Here is a 10,677-nt window from a genome sequence, read left to right on the forward strand (position 1 = left end):
GGGTGGCTGCAGGAGATTTTGAATTAAGGATTACACAGACAGCCAATATACCTATGTTCTATTATTATTTAAGCACCTGGCGTTATATGTTTTCTAAGGCACACATTTTTACATAAATATTTGAAATATTTTGGGTAACCTTCATTCTAATTGGGAACACTCTACTATCCAGAGAATGCATAAAACCTCAGTGAACTATCATGCACGTCTCTTTGGATATTTATTTAAATTAGAAAAATTATTCACCAGTTCTGTCTTAGAAACTTTCAGATATTTATAGGTAATTTTAAATGACCTTTTTGGATATAAAATACATGTAGTTAGCATTATTCAAAGGTTATAGAAGAATGTACAGGCGGTGGCCCCTTGCTTCCGCCCGGCCAGGAGGTCTGACGTGGAAGCTGCTGGCTGGCCAAGCTTCCAAGGAAACCCCCTGGGAACCAGAGCCCGAGCCGGAGCCAGAGCGCAGGCCTAGGTGAGGGGAGGTGGCGACTTCGAGGCTCGATTAGGCTTCGCTTCTGAGGCCGGGGCCAGCCTCTGATGGTCGATGAGGGAGGACAGGCAGTTCATCATGGGTGGCTTTTTCTCAAGCATTTTTTCCAGTCTGCTTGGAACCCAGGAAATGAAGATTTTAATTTTGGGATTAGATGGAGCAGGAATAACTACAATTTTGTACAGATTACAGGTTGGAGAAGTCGTTACTACGATTCCTACCGTTGGATTTAATGTTGAGACGGTAACATACAAGAACCTAAAATTCCAAGTCTGGGATTTAGGAGGACAGACAAGTATCAGGCCATACTGGAGATGTTGTTATTCAAACACAGATGCAGTCATTTATGCAGTAGACAGTTGTGATCGACAGCAAATTGGCATTTCCAAATCAGACTTAGTTGCCATGTTGGAGGAAGAAGAGCTGAGAAAAGCCATTTTAGTGGTGTTTGCAAATAAGCAGGACATGGAACAGGCCATGACTCCCTCAGCGATGGCAAATTCACTTGGGTTACCTGCCTTGAAGGACTGAAAATGGCAAATATTCAAAACTTCAGCAACAAAAGACATTGGCCTTGATGAGGCAATGGAATGGTTAGTTGAAACATTAAAGAGCAGACAGTAATTCAGTCACTTCTGCTCCTCTGAAACGAAGACCACATCACATACCCCTTTGGAAATAGTTAAAGTGTGCTTCACACTACTAAATGTTAAAACTGTATGATTGTCAGCATATACCAAACTGACTGCAACATTTGTAATAAATATTAAAAATAAGTATTTGGTTGGAAAAAAAGAATGTACATAGTAAAGCCTCCTTCCTCCCTCCATTGCCCAGCCACATAGCTCTATACCCTCAAAGCAAACACTGATGACAATTTTATAGATCATTTGTAAAATGGGAAATTAGATAAAATGGCTTTAAAATAAGTTCTTTTCTTCTCACATATTATTCTTATTGCATACACCTGGTCAAGGCTATCTCACCTTTTAGATCTCATTTGAAAAGGGACAAACTTAAGAACCTTCCTGACTCTTCATTTGGGTTTAACTTTCTCTTGCTTTTGATCCCATAATATCAGATAATTTATCTTTTATAATATATATCATACCCACAATTTATTATACAATATCTATCTTTCCCACTGGACTATAATTTTTATACAAGATAGGAAAAGTATATCATATTAACAGGTATGCTCTTACCCTTAAACAGTGCCTTGCACAAGTTTGATACATAATGAAGTCTTAGTGAATGAGTGTGAAATTAATGTGTGGGTTAATCTATGAGTCCAGTCCAAAAAACAGAAACCATACGAGGTCTTTTAAGCAGAGGGAATAAAATTCAGGGAATTGTTCACATGGATGATAGAAGAGCTGGTGAATCAATCAGGGATAATTAGGCAAACCAGAGATTAAAAACATCTAGGAGCATGACTAGCCTAGACAAGAAGGGACAGAAGGAAGAAGTAGTGATGGAACCACGGAATGCGTTTTGGGACTCAGTAGAGCATAGATCCTTCTGTCTCAGTGCAGAAAGAATTCAGCGAGAGGCAGAGTGACAGATAAGGAACGAGTTCATTAGTATAGGACGCTTGTGAGAGATAGAACTGGCAGGCAAGGGAATGCCACCCTGAGAACTAAGTGGGCTACATTTTTACAATCAAAGGAAAAAGACCATCTTCTTCTTCATTTTTTTTTTTTTTTCTTTTTTGCGGTACGCGGGCCTCTCACTGTTGTGGCCTCTCCCGTTACGGAGCACAGGCTCCGGACGCGCAGGCTCAGCGGCCATGGCTCACGGGCCCAGCCACTCCGCGGCATGTGGGATCTTCCCGGACCGGGGCATGACCCCGTGTCCCCTGCATCGGCAGGCGGACTCAACCACTGTGCCACCAGGGAAGCCCTTCTTCCTCATTTTGAGTAGATATCAAACTTTTATCTCTAGCTCCTCCTCCACATGGGGTGGGGGAGTTTTCTTTTTCCTACATGGTCGAACTGGGACTGTCATGGTACTATGGGAATGAGCAAAAAGGCAGTAACATATACTAAAATATGGTAAATCATCTCAGGTTTCAGTATAATGCCACCTTTCCCCTGTATTCCTGCTCTTAGTACGTGCAGAAAAAGCCCCTTCTCAAGGATCATTAACTTACTGACTTCAATGGACAGGATGTGGACCGTTCCACCACTGTTTTATTGTTTTGGGGTATGTCTCATGCTTCTATCGCGTAGTTTTGTTGCTAAGTAAGCCCACTTGGTTTTGTTGTTAAGCAGGCCTACTTTCTTGTGTAATCATTAATTTATGTGGTCTCCCATACTTTGGTCTCTACTTAGGATCCCTTAGTGGGATTAACTATTGAATATTTAATCACCTACTTTGTCCCTTTACTCTGTCCCTATCAGTGATACCAGATCTAGAAGTTGGGCTACTCAAAGAGCTAGAACTTTGGCTATCAGCAGTTGGATCTCAGAAGGAGGGGTTTTTGTTCTGCATGAGCTGAGAAGATGCAGCCAAAGCCAAAGATATTCCTGCAGAGTCTAAGAGAAGAAGAAATACTCTGGTTTCTCTATTGCTCTCACCTTCCCATTTTCACCATTGCTTAAACCTGTCCAGAATCCAGTTGGCAAGAGAGACCAGCTGGCAGGAAAATGGTGATGTAGAGCAGAGTGGGAGAAAGGGCAGGAAAAGGAAGAGCAGAGTAACAAATACTCAGTACCATTGACCCTATAAACCACCCGGCAGGCTCATTTCTTGGGGAGCCAGCCTGTGACCAGCAGAACACAAAATAATAATTCAGTGTAGATGAATTCAGTATAGATGTGTTTTCTGGTATTATTTTTTCAAGACAGTAAAGAGCAACATATTTCTTTGACAAAATGAAAGTATTATACAGGGTTTAAGTCAACGCATACTCATAAGATGCTACTGGGTTGGTATATAGGAAGATGTATATTGAGTAATTAGTAAAATGAATTGTGTCCATAGATAAAAAGAGAATCATGGTGAGAGTAATTAGTTCTGACATGTAGACTATGTAAGGCTGTTAGAAACACAAAGAATAGAATGGAAAAATTATTTTACATACTTTTGTGGGAAACATTTATAGCTTCTGGGACATAAAAATGTGTGATCATAAACGATCTTGTGTTTTTCTGACAGCAAATTTATGGTCCAAGTAATAGATTTCAACCATCAGAGAAAACATTCCAGACCGTTTCTTTCTTTTTCTTTTTTTTTCATTGTTTCATTATTGAAGAGCTGACAGGAAAATGAGAAAAACAATTAGTCAATTACATAAATATAGAAGGTTTTCAATAAATATACTCTATCTCTAGAATAAAGAAAATAGTATTAGGTTATGGAGGATGTGGCCCAACTGTTGGTGAAAAAATTATGTGTTTGTGTGTCTGTAATATTGGTGGTGGAAGGAATCCAGGCAAAGAAGCAAAAAACACAGATGATGAGTTATTTCTGTCTCCTGGTGGAATCTCATGAAAAAAGTAATGCAAAAAAGTGAATTATTTGAACTTACACTATCCAGATAATCTAGTGGTATACCTTAAAGTTTCTGGACACTTGATGCAAGCTCATTAAGTAAATGATTGATTGAATATATGGAATAATACAGGTGGAAAATGTACTAGAATCCATAAAGTAAAATTTCCTCATTATACAGATGAAAAATTGAGACCAAGAAAGGACAGAAACTTTCAAGTTTGCAGATATATGACAGATGATAGAGTTCCTAAAGACTAGCAGTTAAGAATACTCACCTTGCAGTCGGTCACACTTGGGATTGATTTACAACTTTGTTACTTCTTGTGTGACTATATGCAATTAAGTTCTTTCTGCCTCAGTGTTCTCATCTGTTACAGTTGGTCCTCCACATCCACGATTCCTCATCCACGGATCCAATCAACCAAAGATCCAAAATATTCGAAAAAAATTCCAGAAAGTTATAAAAAGCAAAACTTGAATTTGCCACGTGCCAGCAACTACTTATCATACATAGCATTTACATTGTATTTACAGCTAATTACATAGCATTTACATTGTATTAGGTATTAAAAATAATCTAAAGATGATTTAAAGTATACGGGAGGATATGTATAGGTTATATGCAAATACTATTCCATTTTATATGAGGGACTTGAGTATCTTTGGATTTTGGTATCCACAGATAAATAGTCCCCTGCAGATACCGAGGGATGACTGTAGTGTTAACTTCAGCTACATTTTCCCAAAGGACAGACACGTTCACGCTCGCCAGATGCGCTGGGAGAATTCCTTAGGGATGTGGTCAGCAACACTCCACCCTCTCAGTGAGAATCTGTCCAATGTGTCTCCTGAAGTCTTCCATTTTATAGAACTATTCCGAAGGCTAGAGGGGTCCAACAATATATAATTATACAAAAATATGCTGAAGATTGGTCTAAAAAATAGAATACTCTGGGTTGCTCAGGGAAGGGGTAGTAGGAGGGCAATTTCTAGGTCGGAAAGAAGGAAGGTGATTGCTACTAGGAAAAATTTTATGGAAAAGGGTAGGCGGGCGGATCCTATAGGGTCAAATCCGCATTCAGAGGCGCTTGTTTTTTATGCGTGTTTAGTTGAGGAAGTCAGAAGGTGATAAGTACGAGTAATGAGGCTAGTATTATGTTTGTTCATAGGGTCAGCATTAGGTTTATTGTTCTTTTTCAGAGTGTACCAAAACTAGCTGATTGGAAGTCAGTTGTACTAATTAATACTGAAAAGACTATGAGCCTCGTCAATAAATAGATACGTAAAGAAATAGTCATACAGCATCTACAAAATGTCAGTATCAAGCAGCAGCTTCGAAGCCGAAGTGGTTGTTGGATGTGAAGTGGAATTTTAATTGGCGTAGGAAACAAACAACAAGGAAAATAGAACCAATAATTACGTGTAGTCCGTGGAATCCTGTGGCTACGAAGAAAGTTGATCCGTAGACTACTTCTGAGATCATAAATGGGGCTTTGTAATACTGTGATGCTTGTAGGAGTGTAAAATAAACACCGAGGGCGATTGTAATAAAGAGGGCTTGAAGTATGTGCTTACGATTTCCTTCTGTAAGGCTGTGATGGGCTCAGGTAATGGATACACCAGAGGCCAATAGCACGGAAGTGTTGAGGAGTAGTACTTCTAGGAGGTTTGAGGGGTGAATGCCTGTTGGTGGCCAGCACCTGCCTAATCCAGGGGTAGGAGCGAGGCTTGAGTGGTAGAAGGCTCAAAAAAAAGCCGGTAAAAATAGACTTCTGGGGCTTCCCTGGTGGTGCAGTGGTTGAGAGTCCGCCTGCCGATGCAGGGGACACGGGCTCGTGCCCTGGTCCGGGAAGATCCCACATGCCGCGGACCGGCTGGGCCCGTGAGCCATGGCTGCTGAGCCTGTGCATCCAGAGCCTGTGCTCCGCAAGGGGAGAGGCCCCAACAGTGAGAGGCCCGCGTACCAGAAAAAAAAAAAAAAAAAAATAGACTTCTGATACGATAAATAAGATTATTCCATATGGAAGTCCCTTTTGGACGGTTGGTGTGTGGTGGCCTTGGAAAGTGCTTTCTCCAATGACGTCTTGTCATCACTGATATTGTTAGAATATTAGTTAGTAGGCCCAGTATTAGTAGAACTATTGAGTTGAAGTGGAATCATATGATTAGGCCTGATGTTATAAGAGCTGAAAGAGTTCCCAGAAGGGACCAAGGACTAAGATTTACTATGTGGTATGTGTGGGTTTGGTGGGTCATTATGTGTTGTCATGCAGGTATAAGCTTACTAAGAGGGTGAATACATAGGCTTGAATTATAGCGACAGTGAATTCGAGGATAGTGAGTAGGGCGAGAATGATGAATGTGATGAGAGCCATGAATGTGCTGGTGCTTATTAGCACTAGGGTTGTCTCTCTGATTAGATGTATTAGTAAGTGGCCTGCTGTAATACTGGCTGTTAGTCGCACGGCCAGTGCAACTGGTTGGATGAATAGACTGATAGTTTCGCTAATTACTAGCATAGGGATAAGGAGGCTGAGTGTGCCTTGTTGTAAGAAGTGGGCTAGGAGAAGGCGGAAGATGGCGGAAGAGTAAGACGCGGAGATCACCTTCCTCCCCACAGATACACCAGAAATACATCTACACGTGGAACAACTCCTACAGAACACCTACTGAAGGCTGGCAGAAGACCTCAGACCTCCCAAAAGGCAAGAAACTCCCCACGTACCTGGGTAGGGCAAAAGAAAAAACAGAGACAAAAGAATAGGGACGGCACCTGCACCAGTGGGAGGGAGCTGTGAAGGAGGAAAAGTTTCCACACTCTAGGAAGCCCCTTCGCGGGCGGAGACTGCGGGAGGCGGAGGGGGGAGCTTCGAAGCTGCGGAGTGCACAGCAACGGGTGCGGAGGGCAAAGCGGGGAGATTCCCGCACAGAGGATCGGTGCCGACCGGCACTCACCAGCCCGAGAGGCTTGTCTGCTCACCCGCCGGGGCGGGCGGGGCTGAGAGCTGAGGCCGGAGCGCAGGGAGAGGACTGGGGTTGGCGGCTTGAACATAGCCTGAAGGGGTTAGTGCACCACAGCTAGCCGGGAGGGAGTCCGGGGAAAAGCCTGCACCAGCAGAAGAGGCAGGAGACTTTTCCTTCCCTCTTTGTTTCCTGGGGCGTGAGGAGAGGGGTTTAAGAACGCTGCTTAAAGGAACTCCAGAGACGGGCGCGAGCCGCGGCTAAAAGCGCGAACCCCAGAGACGGGCGCGAGCCGCGGCTGAAAGCGCGGAATCCAGAGACGGGCGCGAGCCGCGGCTGAAAGCGCGGAATCCAGAGACGGGCGCGAGCCGCGGCTGAAAGCGCGGAATCCAGAGACGGGCGCGAGCCGCGGCTGAGGGCGCGGACTCCAGAGACGGGCGCAAGCCGCGGCTAAAAGCGCGGACCCCAGAGGCGGGCGGGAGACGTTAAGGCTGCTGCTGCCTCCACCAAGGGGCCTGTGTGCGAGCACAGGTCACTCTCCACACCCCTCGTCCGCGGAGCCTGTGCAGCCCGCCACTGCCGGGTTCCCGGGATCCAGGGACAACTTCTCCGGGAGAGCGCACAGCGCGCCTCAGGCTGGTGCAAAGTCACGCCGGCCTTTGCCACCGCAGGCCCGCCCCGCACTCTGTGCCCCTCCGTCCCCGCCGGCCTGAGTGCGCCAGAGCCCCCAATCAGCGGCTCTTTTAACCCCATCCTGTCTGAGCAAAAAACAGACGCCCTCCAGCGATCTACACGCAGTGGCAGGGCCAAATCCAAAGCTTAGCCCTGGGAGCTGTGAGAACAAAGAAGAGAAAGGGAAATCCCTCCCAGCAGCCTCAGAAGCAGCGGATTAAAGCTCCACAATCAACCTGATGTACCCTGCATCTGTGGAATACCTGAATAGACAACCAATCATCCCCAATTAAGGAAGTGGACTTTAGGAGCAAGATCTATGATTTTTTCCCCTTTCCTCTTTTTGTGAATGTGTATGTGTATGCTTCTGTGTGAGATCTTGTCTGTATAGTCTTGCTTCCACCATTTGTCCTAGGGTTCTATCCGTCCATGTTTTTTTTTTTAATTTTTTTTCTTAATAATTAATTTTAATAACCTTATTATACTTTACCTTCGTTCTTTCTTTCTTTCTTTCCGTCCTTCCTTCCCTCCTTTAGACAACGAATCATCCCAAATTGAGGAGGTGGTCTCTGACAGCAAGATTTAGGATTTTTCCCCATTTACCTCTTTTAGTGAGGGTGTATGTGTATGCTTCTGTGTAAGATTTTGTCTGTATAGCTTTGCTTCCAACATTTGTCCTAGGTTCTTTCCGTCCCTTTTTTTTTTTTTTTCCTAAATAAGAAGTTTTTAATTCAATAACTTTATTATACTGTATTTTATTTTTACTGTATCTTCTTTCTTTCTGTCTTTTTTCCTTCTTTCCCTCCTTCCTTCCTCCCTCCCTCCCTCCCTCCTTTCTTTCCTTCTTGCCTTCTTTCCTTCTTTGCTTCTTTCTTTCTTTCTTCCTTCCTTCCTACCCTCCTTTCCTTCTTTCTTTCCTCATACTTCTACTAATTCCCTCTACTTTTTCTCCCTTTTATCCTGAGCCTGTGGATGAAAAGCTTTTGGTGCTCCAGCCAGGAGGCAGGGCTCTGCCTCTGAGGTAGGACAGCCAACTTCAGGACACTGATCAACAAGAGACCTCCCAGCTCCACATAATATCAAACGGCGAAAATCTCCCAGAGACCTCCATCTTAACACCAGCACCCAGCTTCACTCAACGACCAGCAAGCCACAGTGCTGGAAAACCTATGCCAAACAACTAGCAAAACAGGAACACAACCCCACCCATTAGCAGAGAGGCTGCCTAAAATCATAATAAGGCCACAGACACCCCCAAACACACCACCAGACGTGAACCTGCCCACTAGAGAGACAAGATCCAGCCTCATCCACCACAACACAGGCACTAGCCCCCTCCACCAGGAAGCCTACACAACCCACTGAACCAACCTTAGCCACTAGAGACAGACATCAAAAACAGGAGGAACCACAAACCTGCAGCCTGCAAAAAGGAGACCCCAAACACAGTAAGATAAGCAAAATGAGAAGACAGAAAAACACACAGCAGATAAAGGAGCAAGATAAAAATGCACCAGACCTAACAAAAGAAGAGGAAATAGGCAGTCTACCTGAAAGAGAATTCAGAATAATGATAGTAAGATTGATCCGAAATCTTGGAGATAGAATGGACAATAGATTGGACAAAATGCAAGAATCAGTTAACAAGGACCTAGAAGAACTAAAGATGAAACAAGCAACGATGAACAACACAATAAATGAAATTAAAAGTACTCTAGATGGGATCAATAGCAGAATAACTGAGGCAGAAGAACGGATAAGTGACCTGGAAGATAAAATAGTGGAAATAACTACTGCAGAGCAGAATAAAGAAAAAAGAATGAAAAGAACTGAGGACAGTCTCAGAGACCTCTGGGACAACATTAAACGCACCAACATTCGAATTATAGGGGTTCCAGAAGAAGAAGAGAAAAAGAAAGGGACTGAGAAAATATTTGAAGAGATTATAGTTGAAAACTTCCCTAATATGGGAAAGGAAATAGTTAATCAAGTCCAGGAAGCACAGAGAGTCCCATACAAGATAAATACAAGGAGAAATACGCCAAGACACATATTAATCAAACTGTCAAAAATTAAATACAAAGAAAGCATATTAAAAGCAGCAAGGGAAAAACAACAAATAACACATAAGGGAATCCCCATAAGGTTAACAGCTGATATCTCAGCAGAAACCCTACAAGCCAGAAGGGAGTGGCAGGACATACTGAAAGTGATGAAGGAGAAAAACATGCAGCCAAGACTACTCTACCCAGCAAGGATCTCATTCAGATTTGATGGAGAAATTAAAACCTTTACAGACAAGCAAAAGCTGAGAGAGTTCAGCACCACCAAACCAGCTTTACAACAAATGCTAAAGGATCTTCTCTAGGCAAGAAACACAAGAGAAGGAAAAGACCTATAATAACGAACCCAAAACAATTTAGAAAATGGGAATAGGAACATACATATCAATAATTACCTTAAATGTAAATGGACTAAATGCTCCCACCAAAAGACACAGATTGGCTGAATGGATACAAAAACAAGACCCTTATATATGCTGTCTACAAGAGACCCACTTCAGACCTAGAGACACATACAGACTGAAAGTAAGGGGATGGAAAAAGATATTCCATGCAAATGGAAGCCAAAAGAAAGCTGGAGTAGCAATTCTCATATCAGACAAAATGGACTTTAAAATAAGGACTATTAAAAGAGACAAAGAAGGACACTACATAATGATCAAGGGATCGATCCAAGAAGAAGATATAACAATTGTAAATATTTATGCACCCAACATAGGAGCACCTCAATACATAAGGCAAATACTAACAGCCATAAAAGGGGAAATCGACAGTAACACATTCATAGTAGGGGACTTAAACACCCCACTTTCACCCATGGACAGATCATCCAAAATGAAAATAAATAAGGAAACACAAGCTTTAAATGATACATTAAACAAGATGGACTTAATTGATATTTATAGGACACTCCATCCAAAAACAACAGAATACACATTTTTCTCAAGTGCTCATGGAACATTCTCCAGGATAGATCATATCTTAGGTCAC

General features: G+C 43.0%; 1 protein-coding gene across 1 annotated transcript; it reads left to right on the forward strand.

The window, feature by feature from the left end:
• Positions 1-571: 571 nt before the first annotated feature.
• LOC309821343 (ADP-ribosylation factor-like protein 1) lies at positions 572-1,213 on the forward strand (the record flags this gene model as incomplete). The annotated part of the gene is made up of 1 exon (XM_082652555.1): positions 572-1,213. The coding sequence occupies one exon, from the start codon at positions 572-574 to the stop codon at positions 1,022-1,024; it is 453 nt and encodes a 150-aa protein (XP_082508681.1). The 3' UTR covers positions 1,025-1,213.
• Between the last annotated feature and the right edge of the window lie 9,464 nt (positions 1,214-10,677).

This window comes from Grampus griseus, assembly GCF_964374135.1.
Source record: "Grampus griseus genome assembly, chromosome: 3".
In the NCBI taxonomy this organism is placed as follows: Eukaryota; Metazoa; Chordata; class Mammalia; order Artiodactyla; family Delphinidae; genus Grampus; species Grampus griseus.